At 44.1% G+C, this 21,993-nt stretch overlaps 2 protein-coding genes across 2 annotated transcripts in view; one reads left to right on the top strand and one right to left on the bottom strand.

The window, feature by feature from the left end:
* HDGFL3 (HDGF like 3) overlaps positions 1-21,993 on the top strand; it is a 73,205-nt gene that overhangs the window by 46,577 nt on the left and 4,635 nt on the right. The window contains exons 2-5 of the mRNA XM_044231463.1: positions 3,282-3,358; positions 9,361-9,499; positions 9,828-9,986; positions 12,929-13,075. Of these exons, the coding sequence (XP_044087398.1) occupies positions 3,282-3,358; positions 9,361-9,499; positions 9,828-9,986; positions 12,929-13,075 (522 nt within the window). The remainder of the gene's footprint in view (positions 1-3,281; positions 3,359-9,360; positions 9,500-9,827; positions 9,987-12,928; positions 13,076-21,993) is intronic.
* TM6SF1 (transmembrane 6 superfamily member 1) overlaps positions 6,175-21,993 on the bottom strand; it is a 49,780-nt gene continuing 33,961 nt past the window's right edge. The window contains exon 11 of the transcript XR_006381737.1: positions 6,175-6,513. The gene's annotated coding sequence lies outside the window, so the exon portion shown is untranslated. The remainder of the gene's footprint in view (positions 6,514-21,993) is intronic.

Genomic DNA, 21,993 nt, shown 5'->3' with positions numbered 1-21,993 from the left:
TTGAACAACTTGTTACTCCAGAATTGCCAAAGTCTTAATTTTCAAAAGAGTTAAAAACAAAGATTCTCAATAAAATGCAGTGAGTAACAGCTTCCTGGTGGTAAGGCCGGCTATGCTATTTTTGACAGTATTTATTACAGGGACACAGACTCAAATATTCCAAGGGGCCAGGTAAACAATATAAATAAGGAACACAAGCATTTACATTATCTAGAAAGCGGTGGGCATGTAACAAACATACTTGAGGGCACATACTTTGTCTAAAGGTGGCAACCGTTGAAAATGTTGGCAAACTGTCGCCTTGTGGGAATTCTTGCTTATCCACGTCTTTTATATTTTTTGACAGAAGCTATTAACATGGATTTTAATGTGAATCTTCCCATTTAAAGTGTTGGTAACTAATTCAGTTAAAAAGCAAAAAACTCTGTATGAGCCAAACAAAATTTATTTTCAGGCCAAAAATGGCCCAAGGGCCATCACTTTGCAACCTCTGCAATAGATGCTACTTATGTAACATTATAGCAAAAGAAGAGTTTAACCAAAAGTTGTATTTTTGTTGGAAAGAAGGTTTTAAAAGATTTCTTTTTAAATTGTATACTTTGTTTTTTTTTTATAAGAGTGACAAAACAGTATGCCCACAACATATTTAACATGTATTTCCATTTTAAGTTCCATTTTTTGTCCATTAAAAATACAGTTATTCACTTTCTGGAGGTATATGTCACAACAATGAATATTGTTACTACTGAACTATACATTTAAACATAGTTAAGATGGAAAATTTTATGTTTTTTTTTTAAAAAAGATTTTATGTATTTATTTGACAGAGAGATCACAAGTAGGCAGAGAGGCAGGCAGAGAGAGAGGGGGAAGCAGGCTCCCTGCTGAGCAGAGAGCCTGATGCGGGGCTCGATCCCAGGACCCTGAGATCATGACCTGAGTCAAAGGCAGAGGCTTTAACCCACTGAGTCACGCAGGTGCCCCCTAAAATTATGGTTTTTATCATATATTGCCACACACATGTATTATTGAATGTTTAGTGAATTATAATAATAATAATTTTAAAATTATAATCTATATTATAATTATATAATATATATTCTATAATAATATATAATAATAATTAATAAATAATAAATTAATTCATTTTAAACTGTCTTTGTAGGGCAGTAGTGAATGTAACGGGGTGGGATGGGGGGGAAGCCTGGAGACAAGGAGATACTTGGAGCGCTATAGCGGCCTTGTTGAAAGATCATGAGAGCTTGTTCAGGGAACTAAATTTACTAATGGGAGTGATGATCAATTTGAGAGACCTTTCCGGAGCTGATCTGGGAGAATTAGATGAAAAACTGAATATGGGGCTTGAGGAGATAATAAAAAGATGAAGGTTTCTTTCTTAGTAACAGATTATACCAATAATTAAGATTAAGAAAAACAGATTCAAGGGAAGTTAGTTCTGTTTTAGACAAGCCATGGTATTTCAGGACTTGAAGGAAATCGAGAAGTCACCAAGTGCAACCACCTCATTTTATAGATGTGGAAGTCAAGGCCCCAAGAGATGAAGTGATCCCTTTGATGTCGCAGTTTAAATCAGAAGCAGGACTTTACATGTTCTAGACTCGAAGTTCCCCTTTCCTCCACACACACGGTGTCTGTTCTGATACAGCTTCCTCCGGTTCCGGGTGAGCGTGTGCTGGTGTCCTCCCCAGGCCGTGTGTGAGTGAGGGGGCCTGCACAGCTCTTCGGGGGACCGGGCCCCACGCCCTGCCTCTTGCTCTCTGAACTGCAGTTGGGCCCCTTCTCCTCTTCATAGGCTTCCTCCAGCTTGAGCTGCTTGGAGGACCTGTGAATGGAAGTGCTTTGTAGACCTTGGCAGTTTCCTGCCTGCAGGTCCGCGTAATCCTGTCCGAGTCATAGGAGTTCAGAGGCAAAGCTGGGGCTGCGGATGGAGATTTGTGAGGCAAGGACCATTTCCTGACACACTGTAAGGAATTATGGATGTATAAGTATATAATAACTGAAGGGTTTCAACTTTATCTTACTAGAGGACCTCAAGCCCGGCTATATGTAGGAATCAGTAAGTCCCTGGGGGAGGACTGAGGGGTGTGTGTGTGTATGCATGCAATATGTATATTTTAAGATTTTATTGATTTATTAGCACAAGCAGGAGGAGCTGCAGGCAGGCCGCGGGAGGAGAGCTCGATGTGGGCCTCGAACCCAGGACCGTGAGATCATGACCTGAGCCAAAGGCAGAGGCTTAACTGAACCACCCAGGCACCCCCAAAGTATATATTTTTCAAAGTTCCAGAGGTTTCATATGCACAGCTAAGAATGCTATAAGCAATGAAAAGTTATAGAAGGATTTGAAGCAAGAAAGTGAGATAATCAAATGTCTGTTTTAAAAGGTTTCTAGGGACACCTGGGTGGCTCAGTCGGTTAAGCATCTGCATTTGGCTCGGGTTCTGATTCCAGGGTCTTGGGATCGAGTCCTGTGTTGGGCTCCTTGCTCAGTGGGGAGCCTGCTTCTCCCTCTGCCTGTCGCTGCCCCTGCTTGTTCTTGCTTGCTGTCTCTCAGTCTGTCCTTCTGACAAATAAATAAAATATTTAAAAATAAAAATAAAGAGGAGGGCTCCAGAGTGGCTCAGTCAGTTGGGCATCAGACTCTTGATCTCATCTCAGGTCCTGATCTCAGGGTCTTGAGTTTAAGCTCCATATTGGGCTCCTCGCTGGGGTGGAGACTACTTAAAAAATAAAATGAAATTTAAAAAGGTAATTCTAGCTTAAATGGGTGGTAAGAGAGACTTGCAAAAGCCCAGGCAAGAGATGATAATTTTTAATGACAATATATTTCATGAGTTAATTTTCATAATAATTCTTTATCTTACAGCACATGTTTCTGGGGGTGTGGGGGTGTGTGTGTGTAAAAATTCACTGTCATCTCCAGAAGGTGCATCTTTTGGATTTTTTGTTCTTAATACTACTCTTTTTAACTATTTCTCTAGGACAGATTCCCAGCAGCAGTTCTGTCGAGTCAAAGGAAATGAGTAGTTTTGGCTCCTGGTTATGTATTATAATGGTTATAATCAATTTACAGAGTTACTCTCCACATGGTGGGCCAAATAGGAACTTTGGAATCATTTGTAAGATTCAAAAAAGAAAAACTATTGGGATTTTGATTAGAATAATTTTATTTTGAAATTATCAAAACAATGTTTATATCATGCTTATGCTATTTTACATGATTTCACTGAATATTTAATAACTAAATTTATTTTTAACAGATTGATGAACTCCCAGAGGGAGCTGTGAAGCCCCCAGCAAACAAGTATCCTATCTTCTTTTTTGGCACCCATGAAACGTAAGTCAACAAAACAACTTAAAGCTTCAGCAACTCTAATTTCTACTAAATTACGATGCTTATACCTGTTCTATGACATTTTATATGTTATTAAAAGGATCGCAATTATATAAAATTACCAAGCTTAATAATGTATTTTTCCTTTTTTTTTTTTAAGCTTTTATTTATTTATTTGACAGAGATCACAAGCAGGCAGAGAGGCAGGCAGAGGGAGAGGGGGAAGCAGGCTCCCCACTGAGCAGAGAGCCCGATGCAGGGCTGGATCCCAGGACCCTGAGATCATGACCTGAGCCGAAGGCAGAGGCTTAACTCACTGAGCCACCCAGGCACCCCAATAATGTATTTTTCTTAATGTGAAGATTTTTCATTGATTTTGCTTTCGAATGTTATTTCTGTGTAAATGTTGGACATCACCCAGAATCTCCTTTAGGACACTTTTAAGTCCTAAGGTATCTCCTTACCACTCCCAGTAAATTTCTTCTATTGCTCTTGTACATTTCCTTTTAGAGAAACTTCATCCATTTATATATTGTACAACAAAGTTATGTTGTCTCAGGCTCTTTAATTTTGTTGAACCCTGAAGCAAACATACAACCTTAATAAGGTTTTTAAATTGCATTGGTTAGAATACAGGCTAAACTGCTAAATAAAGGAACCTCAAAATACAGGGTCTCAAAGAATACAGAAAATTCTTTCTCTGAAACAGTCCAGGGATAGGCAGGTAGATGGAGGTGAGTAGACTACTACTTTGCTCTAGGGACCCAGGTTCCTTCTGTCACATTGTCCTGTCATTGCCTGGAGTGTTGCTCCTGTCTGCTTATTTATTTATTTATTTTTTAAAAGATTTTATTTATTTATTTGACAGATGGAGATTACAAGTAGGCAGAGAGAGAGAGAGAGAGAGAGGGAAGCAGGCTCCCTGCTGAGCAGAGAGCCCGACGCGGGGCTCGACCCAGAACCCTGGGATCATGACCTGAGCCGAAGGCAGAGGCCTCAACCTACTGAGCCACCCAGGTGCCCCCTGTCTGCTTATTTAAAAGCAAACAAACGAAGCAGGGCTTAGCAGCATCTGTGCATCTTACAGGTAGAGGGAAGGGGAAAAGAGAGAACATGAAGAACAGGTAACTTCTTTGTAAGGAGATGACAAGAAAGTTGCATATATCACGTACACTTGGATTCAGTGCAGTGGCACAGACTGGGTCACATGGCCACGTGTTACTGTCAGGAATTGGGAAATCGGCCACCAGCAGGGCAACTCTTAATGGGGAAATAATTGGAAGGAGTAATCCATTAATAAAAAGAAAGAAGACAGTAGATACTAGGAGATGGTTGGCAGTCTTGACACAGTGGAAATGTTTGTGGTCCGTTAGAGCAAGGACGTAATGGAGTAGGAACTGCAGATGGGGGGAAAGCTAAACACTGTCTCTTACAGTCTTCAGGTTCAGGGCCCTCCCTTGTGTTCATTTGAAGTAGTAGAGTCAGGCACGGACTTCTTAGCTTGCGGTCTCTGCCATTCTGACATCTTCATTCTTTCCTGGAAAGAGCTAGTGATGGGGTGCCTGGGTGGCTCATTGGTTGAGCGTCTGACTTGATTTCATCTCGGTCATGATCTCAGGGTCGTGAGATTGAGCCCCGCATTGGGCTCCGTGCTCACCGTGGAGTCTGCTAGAGATTCTCTCTCTCCATCTCCCTCTGTCCCTCCCCGAACTCATGCTCCCTCTCTCTCTCTCAATAAAAATAAATAAAATCTTTTAAAAAAATTAAAACAAAAATATAAAAAAGAAAGAGAGCTAGCTAGGAGACTGAAGGCCCTTAAGACATATTTATTTCTTGGCTTCATGTGAGACATAGTTTTGTTTCTTTCAGAAAGTTGGTTTTATTTTCTTTTGTTTTTATCTAAAAAACACTGTGTAGGGGCTCCTGGGTGGCTCAGTCGTTAGGCGTCTGCCTTTGGCTCGGGTCATGATCTCAGGGTCCTGGGATCGAGCCCCACACTGGGCTCCCTGCTCAGTGAGGACATGCTTCCCCCTCTTTCTCTGCCTCTCTGCCTACTTGTGATCTCTGTGTGTCAAATAAATAAATACAATCTTTAAAAAAAAAAAGACACTGCATACATACTATGCACCATTACCATGTTTTCTTCCATAGAGGTTGCTAGAAAGTTTAGAGATTAATGTTTTACCTATAATAAGTACAAAGGGCTTTATGATACATATTTTTCTATTTGCTCCATTCCTGTCTCCAGTTTACATCTATAACATTACTGTGCTTTTTCTCTAGGACCTATTTCCAAACGATTGTATCGTATCCCTGGGACCAGGCAGGCTTTAATAAAAAAGATTATCACATTTCCGCCATATAGAACAAATCAACTATTTACTGACATTATGTGGTCACTTTTATTTACTTAGTAAACATTTTCTAGGCATTCCTTAATGCACTGTAGAACTAGGAGCTTGCCACCTGGTGTATTGCTGGTGAATGTAATAGGATCATTCCAGTGAACAGTGTGAAGGGTTTCACAGCGCTGTTTTTTACAGCATCCCTAATGGAAGCCAGTGGCATCATTCCAGGCCTCAGTTCAGTGAACGTGGTTCTGCTACCAAGGAGAAGTATCAAAGAATCCATATGTGAGTTTTTTGCTGGTTTGATCTTCCAGAGGTAGATTCTTAAACGTCTAGAGGAAAATGAACTTCACAAAACCAGCTGTGAGTTCAAGTTTCAGCAGACTGTGTATTCGGTATGGTGCCCCGAGCCATGCCTGGCCCATAGCCAGTGTTCAGCCTCTCTGTGGAGGCGGAGAGGGCGTGGGGTGGCATACTCCCGTGGGCACGGTGCCTGCCAATGGTCAGTGTTTAAAATAATCGCTGTGGGGTGAAATTAAATTAAAAAGACATAAAAGAAAGAGGGAAAAGTATAGGAAAGGTGGTGCCCAGTCAGACAGGCCGTCGCAGCCCCCAGTCTCCGCTGTGTAACAGCCCCGCAGGTTTAGTTCGGACCCTTCTCAAGGTGCGTTCGCCTGGAGGGAGACCATCCGCAGAGCATGGACCTGTGAGCGCTTTTGTTTCCTGGCCCGTACTTTACGACTTGGGAAGCCTGTGGGGTCGCTAACCAGTTGGGAGAAAACTTGATGTGCAGAATTATCTTTCTGTACTCTAGGAGAAAACGAGGTTGTGTGTCAGAAATACGTTGTTTAAGACAGTTCCTTCAGGGCTCTTGTTTGTGGCCACAGCTGTGATGGCCACTGGACCCATGAGCCCTGCCTCGGAAGAGCACAGGCAGCCTCTGGTTAGCAGCGGCAGCTCATGGGCCCTCGGCTGCCTCGCCCACAGCTAATTCCTACACTCGGAGTCCCTTGCTGGAGGAAGGTCAAAACCGTAGTGGAATAAGGCCTGACAGACTTCTCAGAAAGTCAGACGGACATACCTAAAGTCCATTTCTTTTCTCACGTTCCCTTTGTCACACAAGACTGTGACGTGACTTTGATTAAAATGTCCAGCAACCTAATAAGTTATGTCTGGATTCAGTGAGATAGAATCATGTTGACCAAGCAATTAAAATTGGTCAAGGGAGTTTTGGTGGTTGGGGTCAGAAAACTTCCCCAGATATTTTTGTCAAATTAAAGTTTTTGATCAGCTAGGCGATGAGGAAATCAGTACTAAGACCCAGTCAGAAAATGGAGTGTGTGTGTGTGTGTGTGTGTACACATACATACATACATACATACACACATACACATAGATGTATGTATAAAATATATATATATTTTGGCGGGCAACGAAGTTTATTGAGAGATGGCATCAAGCGATAGTACAAAGCTCCTGAGGAGGGAGGGCACCCGAGAAGATGGCCCAGAAAATGGAATTGATAAAGGTCGACAGTACACTGTTACCTCACCTCTCAGAGCTTTGATATCTCCAGCTCAGACCTTTCCTCTGAGTTCCAGAATCATGTCTCCAGCTGCCTACTTGACCTCCTCACTTGGATGTCAAACCAGGGTTTCAAACTTAACATCTCAAACTGAGCTTTTCGCCTTCAAGTCTTGTTCTCTTAAAAGTCCTTCAATTCGGTAAATGCCACTCTGTTCTCGTTTCCCAGCCTGGCACCTTGGAGACAGCCTCCCCTCCTTCCTTTCTCGCACATGGCATCTCCAGCCCAGTAACAGTCAGGTCGGCTCTTTCACGGGCGCGAGTTCCGAATCCAGCAGCCCCTCCCCACTGCACCCCGCACACGCTGGCCCGAGTCACTGTCATCACTCCCGGGGCCGATGGGTCCCCCTGCTTCTACCCTAGTGCCCACTTCTTCGGTCTCTTTTCAGCTCAGCAGCCAGAATGATGCTATTAAAACACAAATCGTCACGTGTCTTCTCAGACCTTTCATGGTTGCTCATCTGACTCTGAGCCTCGATAGCGGCCTTCAAGGCCCCACGTAATTCTGTACCCCCAGCCGGTCCCCTCTCGGCCTCCTCTCACTCTAGCCACGCCAGCCTCTTCATTTCCTCAGCACAGTAGGCATTCCCTCCTCGGGGCCTGTCGTACCCACTCTCCCTTAGATGTGCCCCTGTCCCCGGAACACTGCCCGGCCTGCTTCCTCACCTCCCAGGCCAGGGAGGCCTTCTGCGATCCGTGTCTCTGAAGTGACCACATGGCACCCCCAGCCTGGCCATCCCCCTTCTCTGCGTTCTTGATGTTGGCACACGGTACTGCGCTTTCTGCTCCCGGTGTCTGTCCAAACCCTGCTCGCCCTCCTAGCACGCATGCTCTTTGAGCGCAGAGGTGCTCATCCGCTGGTCCCCGCAGAACCCACGGCACGGCAGCAGGGCCTGACCCTTCACGGCTGTTCGGTCTGGTCTGTTGGACGGAAGGGTCTCGGAATCTCAGTTTGAAATGTAAGCTTCTTGGGTGTCCTGCCAGGATGTGGGCCTCTCCCGTCTCATTCACCAGCTTGATATGTTGCCGGTGATACTGCAGACTCTGGTCTGAATGCTCAGGTCTCTTAGCCGGCCCCAGGATTTGTCCAAACTCATTTTCTTTTTCTGGTTATGATTAAATTAGGATAAAGCTTAAGGGGCACCTGGGTGGCTCAGTGGGTTAAAACCTTTGCTTTCAGCTTGGGTCATGACCCCAGGATCCTGGGATCGAGCCCCGCATCGGGCTCTCTGCTCAGCAGGCAGCCTGCTTCCTCTCTCTCTGCCTGCCTCTCTGCCTACTTGTGATCTCTGTCTGTCAAATAAGTTAATTTTTTTTAAGAAAGCTTAAATTGCATAACATTCTATGTTTGCTACATCTGACTTTTTTGTTTGTGCCTCATTAATCACTGAAATGATTTTTTAATTTATCGAAATAATAGTGAATAAATATACTAATGTGATATAGAGAGTTAAAGTCACTTTTTAAAACCAGTGTTTGTATTTTTACTATAAATCTCATAAAACCCTTACCTATGGAAGATTAACATAAATAAGTCTTAGTTTAAGGTGATGACATAAGTGGTCAACATTGGACATCTTTAAAATTACGAGTGTAACTGAAAGTTTTAAAACAAAAAATAAATTGCTAATTTAAAAGTAGAATCCAAGTTACATGGTCTAGAATTGCTGGCCTATATAGCCGGCCATTTTTTTCTGCCTAGAAGTATATTTATAAACTTTTTAAGATTGTATTTATTAGAGAGCGAGCAAGAGTACGAGCCGGGGGCGGGGGGTGCCACAGAGAGAGAGAGAGATTGAGGAGGAAGTAGACTCCCTGCTGAGTTTACGAGCCCAAATCATGACCTGAGCCGAAGTCAGACACTTAACCGACTGAGCCACCCAGGAACCTTATATATTTATATATTTATATATTTACATGTAAACTGTTTTATGATATGTACCCAACTCAGAGGGTTTATACTTTTAATTTGTTTACTAAAATATACTGTGACACCTTAGTTGATATTGATATTAAAAATAGTTTGTATTTGAAGGTCAAAGTATCAATTTTATTTCTAATCTATCTCTACAGTGCATTTTTAGGTCCGAAAGACCTTTTTCCATATAAGGAATACAAAGACAAGTTTGGAAAGTCAAATAAGCGGAAAGGATTTAATGAAGGATTGTGGGAAATAGAGAATAACCCAGGAGTGAAGTTTACTGGGTACCAGGTAATGATTTGCTTCATTGTTAGATCTCATTTCTTTGGTTTTTAACTCTCTTTGGGGTCTTTCTTACATGTCCTTTGTTACCCTCCGTCTGTTTGAAATCAGAATTCTTTTTAGCTCCAGTAACGTTTTGGATTAAATATAATTCTGTTACCCAAGAGGGTTCAAGTCAAGTGGTCATGGAAAAATTGAAATTGACAGTCCTTTATTTTGAAAATCTTAAAAGTAAGCTGAACCTTTTCAGGTTAAAATAGAATGATTCTTTTCACAGTCAGTATTCTTTACTATTTTTTTCAAAAATGTAATTAGCCAATATCTTGCTATTTCTTAGGCAATTCAGCAGCAGAGCTCCTCAGAAACTGAGGGAGAAGGCGGGAACACTGCAGATGCAAGCAGCGAGGAGGAAGGCGACAGAGTAGAAGAAGATGGAAAAGGCAAAAGAAAGAATGAAAAAGCAGGCTCAAAACGGAAAAAGTCCTACACTTCGAAGGTGACTGAGAACCTTTTCCATTGTTATTAATGTTATATGCATGTTCTTTAAGGTTCACCTTTAGAAACTGAAAGCCAGATAAATACATCTTTGAAGACCAGAGATTGGTACAGGTTTCACTGTAATTGTTCTTTCACATGATTGACTACTTGGATAAATTATTTCCCTTTAGTGGCTGGCCAGACTTGGGCAGCTCCTTAAAAACCAAGTACCAGGAGCTGATTGGATTATCAGCATTTTATTTTACCATCTATAAAGTCCACCCAGCTAGCATACAGGTGGAATTGTGTGATCACGTATTACTTCCTGCGTACCTAATGAGAAACATGGTATCTGCCTTGAATGGGGATAAAGTTTGCAAATCACAACAAAATAATTGAAATTTTCCTTGTCAGACTGTATCTTTCATCGCATTTTCTAAAGATGGTTTTGTTTTGTTTGTTTGTTTGTTTTTTAGTATTTTGGATTTCACTTAAATACCCAATTCAGTTGATATTTTTAATTTATGATTGCCTGTTGAGCTGTGTGAGGTGTTGTACCCTTCTAAATTACGTAAGCTACCTGAGGTATCTTAGCATTTGTTAGTGTGGATATGCGGCTTTTCGGTGTCATTATTTCCTCATTCGTTGTGAAGACCAGAAGTCATGGGGCTCAGACCTGATGTGGATATATAATTTTAAAGCAGTGAAGGGGTAAAGACATACTTTACTTACTAAGGTTTACCTATTTTAAATTAAGGAATCATCTTTTCTTTTTCTTCCAAAGATCACAAATTCCATGATCACTCAAGAACCATGATTTTTAAATTTGATTTTTTACCATTTTATTTATTGTCGAGATAAATTATGCACAAACACAAAAATTTTGGAAGCGCATAAATGATTTTTAATTTTTAGTATTGACTGAGAAACTTAGCACAGTGGTTCTCAAAATTGCACACGCATCAGAATTACCTGGAGGGCTTATTAAAAACACACATTACTAAGCCACTGCCTAAATTTCTGTTTGAGTAGGTCTTGGGTGTGCGGGTCTGAGAATTAAATTTTCAGTTAAGGCTGATGCTGCTGATCTGGGAACCACATGTAGAGAAGCACTTTCCTGACATAATCTCCCTTCCCCTAGGCTTCCCAAATGTTTCCTTTTTGTTGAGTGTGGTTATTTTTTTTATACCTTCTTCTTAAGGTTGAGTATCTTCCTTTGCCACTGAAAACCAGTGGTTCACAAACTTTTAACTGCATCTCAGTCAGCAAGCAGAATGGAAGGAAGTTATGTGTCTGTCTCTTTGGCAGCAAGTAGATGAATGATTCCTATCTGAGCCATGACAGGTGCTGGTCAGAATATTTTACACACACATTATTTACTGTATAAAGTAGGGCAGGTCAGAGAGCCTCACAACACTGGTGATGATGCTAACCCACTAGTCATCTTAGTTAAAGAAACAAAGGTGGCAAGAGTTGGACCCCCCAACCAATTCAAGACTATAGTGCTGAAACAGTTGGAGAGTCCTTCCCCAGAATTACAAGAATTGCTGTGATCTGAGTTTGCTAACAGCTTTGCAGCGTTACCAAGTCTAGCTGGGCAGCCAGATTTCTTCGAGTACTGAATGCGACCCTTGAGCAGAACTTCTGTACTGCCCTAATTCTGGTCCGTGTGCCGAACAATAGCACTTACAGATCCACGGTGGGGTTGCTTGTTAGGATTGTTGGTAAGCATTGTGAACTTTAGGGAGTTGTGTGTTACTTCCTGGAAGAACTGTAGGCCAGAAACCATTACTTGAGAATTACTACCTGAAGCAGTTACTACGTTTCAGTAACTATACTGTATTTACTAGGGAAACAAAAAGTGGTTTGCTTTCTGTATTGTCAGACTTGATCTTAGCTTTACCTGTAGACCTCCACATTTGGATTATTAAATCTCTGCTTTCCTTCCTGTAAAAAGTAAAGATGACCTCATTTTAAACTGACATTTGGGCTTAGTTGGTGGTTTCAGTTAAGTAAAATAGAAGCAGTGTAATTACATGCCCCATCATGTAGCTAGAAGATATTTTCTCTTTGGAAGCTGGGTTTAAAATATTGATTGTCTGAGGAAGCTCCAATTTGCTAATTATTTCTGGAAGACTGAAAGTGACATGGCTAAATCAGTTTTGCCTCAGCTCTTATTTGCCGTGTGCTTAAAGATTCTTAAAATTCTGGAGAGGACATGTTAGTGAGATGGTGAAAAAAAAAAAAAGGTAAAAACTTTCTTAAAGGTGCACAGCGGGAACGGCTTTTGATCATTTTAATGCTTTCTGCAAAACAGCTCTGGCTGTAAACTAGAACTGTATTTTCATCTTCCTTAGAGTTCATCTTGATTTCAAAGGCAAGGTGATAAGAGAAAAGGGCTGGTTCCCTCAGGCTCTTCAATAATCATCCGTAATTTAAAAAGATTAAAGTTAGTTTCTATCACATGGTGATATAAATGTTTTCTGCTCTTAACCAGGCAGCTTCAACAGGTGTCCTAACATGAATATTCATCTATTGTCTTAGCTAGTTCAGCTCACTCTCCTGAGACCTGAGTTTCTGCTGTGAAATTCGGGGAAGCCTTCTAGCCCAGGAGCCCCCAAAGGTGCGCCGGGCTGTCCATCTGGCCGATGAAGAACGGCAGTGCCCCGGGGACGTGAATCTTTCTTTTCTGCTTTTACCATTGCACTGCTGGAAAGAACGAACAGGTCATTGAGTGCACCTGTACCTCCTTTTCCAGCTGGTTACACTGAGGCCCAGTGAGGTGACACGGTGTGTCCCAGGTCACCTGGCCCAGCCTCGGCACACCGCACTGTGGTGCTGGTATGTCCTGTAGCGAGTTCCCTGATTGGATGTAAGTCAGCCACTTCTGTGTTTCTTACCTACACTTGTGCATTGGAGTTGTGCTTTTGACTATAATTTTTAACTTGTCCAAACGTTTAGAAATCCTCTAAACAGTCCCGGAAATCTCCAGGAGATGAAGACGACAAGGACTGCAAAGAAGAGGAAAACAAAAGCAGCTCTGAGGGCGGAGAGGCCGGCAATGACACCAGGAACACGACTTCAGACTTGCAGAAAACCAGTGAAGGGGTAAGGACGGCGCGTGGTCTCGCGCTTCTTCTAACCTAGAAGACCGGGTGCTTCGGAGCCGCCGCCGGCAAGCCCTGTCCCCATAAATGAGTGGACGCAGGGGGCCGGCAGCCTCTGGGGGTCCCACACTGCTCTTGGGTACATAATGATTCAGAGCACAAGAGGGCGGAGGTCTACGCCTGCCTCTCAGTTTGGACCCTAGGAACAGGTCTGTTCTTTTTTAAACCAACTGCTGCAACTTGATAGTCTTTTAAAAAGGAAGGTGGGCAATATTGAAATCATGAAATGCCACCTTAAAATTGTATAATTGTATTTCTTTTATTATAAGACGGCACATGCACAGTAGGGGATTTCATACTACAGCTTCTTTCCTAGGAGTTTGTACTTTAATGTCCGCACGGGGACTTTAAATGTTTAAGTATTCCAATAATACGTGAAGACTGGTACTTCAAGTATGGAAGGGGAAGACTTGTCCACTTTAAATTTTGTTAACTCCGTCTTAAGGTGTAGGTGGCGTACAATAGCGTATGACTTTGAGGTACACAGCAGTGAGCCCACACTGACAGACGGTACTAGATGCTCACGGTGATAGTCTGGCTCCCATCCGTCATCATACCCAGTTACGCCAACATCACCATCTCCGTTCCCCATGCTGGCCTTGCATCCCTGGGACTGACTTGTCGTGTGAGGAAGTTGGTACCTCTCTGTCCCCTTCACCTGGTTCACCATCGCACCCACTCCGCTCGCTGGTGGTAACCAAAGTCTGTCTCCTGTATCTGCGACTCAGAGTTTTGTTTTGTTTTGTAGATTCCACGGACGAATGAAATCAGATGGTATTCGTCTCTTTGTCTGACTTGTTTCACTTAACATGGCACCCTCTAGGTCTGTCCACGTTGTCACAGACGGCGGGCTCCCGTTCCTTTTACAGTTCAGGAACCGTCCACTGTGCACGGACACCATGTCCTTATCCAGTCCCCGTCGCGGGACGCGTGGGCTGCTTCCGTACCGTGGCTGCTGTAGCTAGTGCCGCGGCGGACAGAGCGGCGCATGGATCTCTTGACGTTGGGGTTTTCATTTTCTTCAGATAAATGCTCACAAGTGGAATTGCCAGTATTTCTCACCTTTTAAGGGCCCTCCCTGCTATTTTCCACAGTGGCCGCCCCGGTTTGTAAGCACTCCCTCCAGCAGTGCGCCCGCTTTCCGTTCTTCCACATCCTTGCGAGCCCTCGTTACCTCTTACTTTTGGATCCCAGCCGTTCCCACGGGCCGAAGTGCTCACTGTGGCTTCGATGCGTGTTTCCCCGGATGAGAGGTGGTGGGCATTTTCTCATGTGTCCGTTGGCCCCGTGGATGTCTTCGATCTTAACTTCTGTTAACCTCTATCAACTTTAAAGTGTTAGTGAAGGCACATTTTGCCCCTGGTCATTTTCTGTTAGTCTTTTCTCTGTGAAGACCGACGGGACAGCGGTAAATCATGTTGCAACAGGACTCGGCAAAACACATCGTTATTGTTGTTCTGTGAGGTTCTGGTTTCAGCGGAGTGCTGGGCGTTCTTGTCAGTACAGTTGACCTCCCAACAGCTCCCTCGTGCCGTTTTCCGGAGTCACGCCCCAGTTGTGATTCTCATTGTTCGCTCATCCCTCTTAGCCACTCAGCTTTACCCTGTCCTCTGTATCGTTCTTCCCTTGACCTCTTTCCAGTAACGAGTCCTCTGTCGTTACCTTTGCGAGGAGTGCTCCTGGGAACAGTCCTGTTAACAGTCCCCAAAGGCTGGAGTACCTGACTCGTTGGGTTTTCTCTTTACCGCCCCTGCCGTCTCCCTCCCAGCCGGCTGCAGGACGCACACAGCAAAAGCCTTACAGCTCGTCTCGCTTTATGAGCTCCCTTGTGTCTGCGCGTCTGTGCCAGAGGAAGCGGTGATCTCCACCCTATTGCTCAGAGTGTGGCTGGTGGGCAGGTAGCATCAGTGTCGCCTGCAGGCCTGTTAGAGATGCAGAATCCCAGGCCCGACCCCAGGCTCTGCGAATCATTTTAACTAACCCCCGGGTCACTCACATGCACGTGGAAGTCTGAGAAGCATTATTCTGCACCTGTCTGTTCCCAGGGTCCAGAGTTGCGTCTCCTCCTCCTCCTTTCTCCAAGGCCTCACCCGGTCAGTGGTCACCTGTCACCCTGGACCTTTATCTTCTTTTCCCTCTGCCTAGAAACAGTGTTAGGCATCCCTTCCCCCACATATCCTACTCTCTCCGCTCTTCTCTTCATCTCTAAACTTGCAGATCGAGTTTCTTGCCTCCAGTGTCCGGTCCCTCACCCGCTCCTGCCTTCCTCCAGGCGCTCGTGTTGCTTCGTCCCCATGGACGGAAATCGCTCTTGTAAAGGCCCATGGCGGTCCTCTCGTTGCCCGATGCAGGGTCAGGGTCGTCGTTAGTTTTTATTTTATCTGTGCAGCATTTAAAGGCACTAGCCACCTTCCTTCCTGACTTTGCCTCCGTCACCGGCCTCTCCTGCTCCTGCGTCAGTTCCTTCCCAGGGCCCCTTCCTTCCGTCTGTCTTGGTGTCCTGCTGTTCGGAAGGCTTCCCCTGTGTTCCTCTGCTCCCCGCTCCTGGTTTCAACCATTATGTACTACTGGTGACTTCCCACCCTGTATCTCCTGCATTGTAGACCCATTTTCCTAATGGTTCATGAAACCCATTTCAACTCAGATGTCTTGAAAGCACTTCAGAAAATACTTGCCGTTAGAAGCAGCAGCAGCAGACTCGGAGTAGTGACGGCTGCCATCTGACTCTGTGCCACAGACTGCCAGTGCTCTCTGTGCCTCGTCTCACTTGATTCTGCACAAATCCCAGGATGTGTCCTCTCCATTTGCACCTGGGGAAACTCGGCTGGAGAGACTGGCCCAGGGTCTCATAGCTGGTGAGAGCCCGACTGTAAAGAAGGAGACTGAGACCCATTCATTTATTCTTTCAGTTTTTGTTTAAGTTGAAGCACAGTTGACACATGTGACAGTAGTTTCCGGTGTACAGCATGGCGATTTGACAGGTCGGTGCTTGCGCTGTGCTCACCACGAATGTAACCAGCCCCTGTCAACACACAGCACCAGTACAGTACCATTCACTGTATTCTCTCTGCTGTACCTCGTCCCATGCTCATTCATTCCGGAACCAGAAGCCTGGACAAAATGGGCCCATTTTGCCCATCCCCTGGCCCTTCCTGTGGCAGCCATCTGTTTGTTCTCTGTATTTATGGGTCTGCTTCTGTTTAGATCCCACAGAGAAGTGAAATCGTACGCTCTTTGTCTTTTTTGTCTCACTTAATTCACTTAGCATAATCCTCACTAGGTCCACGCGTGTCGTCACAAATGGCAAGATCACCTTCCTTTTGTGGCTCGGTCGCCTTCCATTGATACCGCAGCTTTATCTGTTCATCTATGGATGGACACTTAGTTTGTTCCACAACTTGGCTTTTATAAATAATGCTGCAGTATACATAAGAGTGCATAGATCTTTTTTTTTTTTTAAGATTTATTTATGTATTTATTTTAGAGCGAGAGTAGGGGGCTGGGGAGTGCGGAAGGAGAGAGCAAGAGAGAATCCTCAACAGACTCTCCCTGCTGAGCGCGGAGCCTGGCGTGGGGGTTGATCCCAGGACACTGAGGTCATGACCTGAGCAGAAATCAAGAGTTGGCCATTTAACTGACTGAGCCACCCAGGCACCCCCATATATTTTAGTGGAATTACTGGATCATGTGGTAGTTCTACTGTTAATTTTTTGAGGAACCTGACTGTTTTCCACAAGGGCTGCACCAGTTTACATTCCCACCAGCAGTGCACGAGGGTTCCTTTTTCTCCACATTTTCACCAACGCCTGTTGTTTCCTGTCTTTTTTTTCTCTCTCTTTTTTTTTTTTTGATAGAGAGATCACAAGTAGGCAGAGAGGCAGGCAGAGAGAGAGGAGGAAGCAGGCTCCCTGCTGAGCAGAGAGCCCAATGTGGGGCTTGATCCCAGAACCCTGGGATCATGACCTGAGCCAAAGGCAGAGGCCTTAACCCACTGAGCCCCCCAAGCGCCCCTCTTGTCTTTTTGATATCACCATTCTGACCAGTCTAAAACTATCTCCTTGTGGTTTTGATTTGCATTTCCCTGATGACTAGTGATGCTGAATATTTTTTCATGTGTCTGTTGACTATCTAGATGTCTTTGGAAAAATGTCTACTGAGGTCCTCTGCCCATTTTTTAATAGGAGTATCTGGTTTTTCTGGTTTTGAGTTGTATGAGTTCTCTCTCTATATCTAGGCTGTTGAGTTGTATGAGATATATATATATATTAACCTCCAATCAAATACATCATTTGCAGGTATCTTCTCCCGATCCATAGATTCCCTGTTACTTTGTTGATAGTTTGCTTTGCTGTACAAAAGCTTTTTATTTTGGTGAAGTGTCAATGGTTTATTTTTGCTTTTGTTTCCTTTTTCTAAGGAGACACATCTAGAAAAATGTTAAGCCTCATGTTCAAGATGACTGTCTAGGCTTTCTTTTAGGGGTTTCATGGTTTCAGGTCTCAAATCTAGGTCTTTAATCCATTTTGAGTTTATTTATGTGTATAGTGTAAGAATGTGGTCCACTTTCACTCTTTTGCATGGAGCTGTGCAGTTTTCCCAGCACCACTTACTGAGACTGTCTTTTCCCCCGTTGTACATTCTTGCCTCCTTTGTCAGAGATCAATTGACCATGTAAGTATGGGTTGATTTTTGGTCTTTCTTTTCTGTTCCACTGATACATATATATCTCTGTGCCAGCACCATACTCTTGGATTAATGTAGCTTTGTAGTGTATCCTGAAGTCTGCGATCGTGATGCCTCCAGCTTTGTTCTTCTTTCTCAAGATGGCCTTGGGTATTTGGGATCTTCTGTGGTTCAGTACAGATTTTAGTAGTTATTTGGGCCAGTTCTGTGAAAAATGTTCTGGTAATGTGATAGGGAATGCATTGCATCTGTGGATTGCCCTGGGTAGTATGGACATTTGAGAATATTTGTTCTTCCAGTCAATGAGGTGGAATGTCTTTCTGTTGATGTCGTCTTCAATTTCTTTCATCAGTGATTTATTGTTTTCAGAGTACAGGTCTGTCAGGAACTTGGTTAAGTTTCTTCCTAGGTATTTTTTCTTTCTGGTGCAACTATACATGGGATTACTTTCTAAATTTCTCTTCTGTTACTTTGTTATTAGTATGTAGAAACAACAGATTTATGTATATTAATTTTGTCTTATAATTTTTACCGAATTCATTGATTCTGATAGTTATTTGGTGGAGTCTTTAGGGTTTTCTATCTGCTTTATCACATCATCTGCCGATAGTGACAGATTTACTTTTTCCTTACCGGTTTGGATGCCTTTTTGTTTTCTTGTTCAATTGCTGTGGCTAGGACATCGGTACTACATGAATTAAAATGGCAAGAATGGACATCCTTGTCTTATTCCTGATCTTAAAGGAACAGCTCTTAATTAGCTGTGGGTTTTTCCTATATGGCCTTTATTTATTTATTTATTTAAGATTTTATTTATTTGTTAGAGAGACAGAGAGCGCACAAGCACAGGCAGACAGGGAAAAGCAGGCTCCCTGCCGAGCAAGGAGCCTGATGTGGGACTCAATCCCAGGATGCCGGGATCATGACCTGAGCCGAAGGTAGCCGCTTAACCAACTGAGCCACCCAGGCGTCCCCTATATGGCCTTTATTATGTTGATGTATGTTCCCTCTAGATCCACTCTGTGCAAAGTCAGATCCTTTTATTTTTAGCTCATTTTTAATAATACATTTGTCATATACAAAAGAATATATATGTACTATAAATTTAATAAGGTCTTCTCATGAATACCAGTAACCCTACCACTCAACCTAAAACAGAACAGTAACTTACATCTAATTCCATACTCTTCCCTTGACCCATCCTCTTCCTACCCAGGGATAATCACTAGTGTTGTATTATTTCCCTTCATTTTCAGAATTTTTGCTCCTATCTAATGTATCGGTATATCCTTAAATAATACATTGTTTAGTTTTGCTCATTTTTGAGCTGTTTAAACAACAGTGACGTTCACTTACTCATGTGCTTCCAGGAGCCCCTCAGACAATTGTGCGCGGAGTAGCTTGTTAACTCTCCGATGCTGTGTGACACTCAGCCTTACGAATACACCACACTTGATTCAGTCTCCTCTTGACGGTCATGTTGGTTGTTCCCGGGTTTTCACAATTCTGAACTGCACTGCTGTGAACACCCTCCTGTTCACCTCCTCGTGCACAGAAGCTAGAGGGTCTTTACTGCCCATGAGAGCTGGCTGTGCCAGCTCAGGAGCTCACGGTTGCTAACTTTAGAAGAGAAAGCCCAAGGACATCCCTAAGTATCTGGGCCAGTTCACACTCCGGCCGTCCGCATACAGCTTTCCTGTAACTAACGTGTCATTGTCAGACTTTAAAATTTTGCTTATAATCATGAGTGTAAATTATAGTCTTAGTTTGCAATTCTTTGATGAATAATGAGGCTGAGCTTCTTTTCACTCGTTTATCTACCATCCAGGTTCCTTCTGGCATCTCCTTGATTTTGTATTTCTGCCCATTCTCCTATTGGACTATTTTTGGTGACTGATTTGTAGGACTCCTTTACAGATTCTGGATTCTGACTAGTGTGGTTGGTCATGTACATTTGTACATATCTTCTCCACACTTGTAGCTTGTCTGATTTTTTTTTTTATGATACCTTTTGGTGAACTTTCTCTCCAGTAATCAAATGTCTCGGACTTTTCCTCAGACAGCATTCTTCTGTCTTATTTAAGAAACCTGTCCCTTTCCCAAGATCGGAAAGATACTCCCCTATATTTCCTTTTAAATTTGTAAGTTTTGTTTTTAACATTTTAGTGTTTAATCCATCAGGAATTGATTTGGGGCTATAAGATGAGGTAGGACTATTGCCTTTTTTCCCACAGAATAACCATGGGAACCAGAACCATTTATTACACTGTCCCTCCTTCCCTCTCTGACCTGCAGTGTCAGCTCTCACAGCCATGGGTCGCTCTCTGGGTTCTCTGTTACGTTTTTTCGGTCAGGATCATACTTTTCTTAGTTATAGTAGCTGTACAATGAGTCCTGATGCCTAGTACGGCTAGTAGACTAATCTTAAACTTCTTTTCAAATACTTAATAGTCGTGGTCCGAGAGAGAGTCAAGAGGGGCTTTTTTTTTCGATGGGAGAATTTACAGCCCATGTGCTGGTAAGAATGATTCACATGAGGAATGGATGAGCACAAAATGGTAATGTAGGAAGGAGTTGCCAAAGCAGTGCTCTTCAGAAGACAAGGAGGCGTAAGATCTAGAACACACCTGGAGGGCTCCCTTGGCTCCCCCGCTGAGGTGGGAGGGAAGGCAGGTAAGTGGGTACTTAGGGTGAGAGCTTATAAAATTTCTCATCTGATTGCTCCTGTTTTCTCAGGAAGGGAGGTCAGCATTTGAGAGTTGATACCGGGAAGCAGTGTTGGAAATTTCAAGAGAGAGAGGAAATGGGACAAAGTAGTCCCCTAGAAGATGAGAAGAGTGGATAGACTTGGGGAATGAAGTGAGGGCTTACTTGAGGTTAGTGGCCGTGACTTAAAGTGAGAACAGTCGTCTGGATGGGTGTGCGATCCTCTCCAGGCATTCCAGGGTCCAACTGTGCAGCCACAGAAAGGCAGAGAATCGAGTGCAACTAGGATGGAGGGGGGTGGAGGCAGAAATAGATTTTGTGCAAGGAAGGGAGCAGTTACAGTGATGGATCGTTGAACCAGAATATGTTTGGAAGGAGAAAAAAAGGCATGTGGAAGGGAGGGGGTCAAGAGAGTTTCAGTATCAGAGAATTACTGAAGGTCGAGTCCTAGCTCTCTAGAGAGAGCCGGGGCAGTGGTGGTGGAAGAGGGCGGGGCTGGTACTTGAGTGCGGCGCTTCCCTGGCTGAGTGCCGGTCGCGGCACAGGTCCCTTGACGCCTGCCTGTAAAATCCCAGACAGCCCCCAAGTTCTTAGGACAACCAAAACTGCCTTCATAATTCCACCCCCCGAAACAGTGGCTTAAAACCATGTTTGCAAATACAGCCGTCCCCCCTTTATCTGCAGGAGCTCTATTGCCAGAGCCCCTGTGGATGCCTGAAACCGTGGGTAGTATGAACCCCATATATACTCTGTTTTTACCTACATGTATGTGCCTATCAGAAAGCTTAACGTGTAAGTTAGGCACAGTAAGACGGTGACAACAGTAGCTAATAAGATAGAACTACTGGAACAAGATCCTGTAACAGAAGTTAAGTGAAAGTGACCTCCCTCAAAATACCTCCGTGCGGCACTCCCCCTTCTCTCTGTGGTTGATGAAGGGAAATGAGGGGCCGCCTGTGAGATGAGAAGTGAGGAGGGCGACGTAGCCCCTGTGACGGAGGCCACCGAAAGTCCGAGGGAAGGTCGTCTGCTTCCCGACCACAGCTGACCAAAGAAAGTGAAAGTGCACATCGAGGGGGAACTCCTGTACTTCTGGGGCGTGAGCAACACTTGCCCCAGTGAGGGACTGAGCGAGGGTGGAGGAGGAGACAGAATCAAGGCACTGAGAGGTCGGAGTTTCGGGAAGACCGTTCTACACGGAGAGCGTTCCCAGTGGTGAGGGTACCGAATGACAGGGGGAGGAAGGGTAGCCCCGGCCGTGTGGAGGGGACTGTAGGCAGGAGGGGCGGCAGTTCAGAGCTGGGAGGACTGGGTGGTCGGAGGAGAGCACAGGGGAGAGGAGGAAGGGCTTAGGAACTGCGGTGATGGTCAGGAAAGACCCCTTCCCCGCCTCCGGGCCCGTGGTACAAGAGCTGCCACGGGAGGCCTGCGGGAGAAGCGGCAGCAGCCCCCGAGGAGAACTAGGTTCTG

This window comes from Neovison vison, chromosome 13 (assembly GCF_020171115.1).
Source record: "Neovison vison isolate M4711 chromosome 13, ASM_NN_V1, whole genome shotgun sequence".
Taxonomy (NCBI): Eukaryota; Metazoa; Chordata; class Mammalia; order Carnivora; family Mustelidae; genus Neogale; species Neogale vison.
Note: the sequence above shows the minus strand (reverse complement) of the source record. Positions and strands in the feature narration are given on the sequence as shown.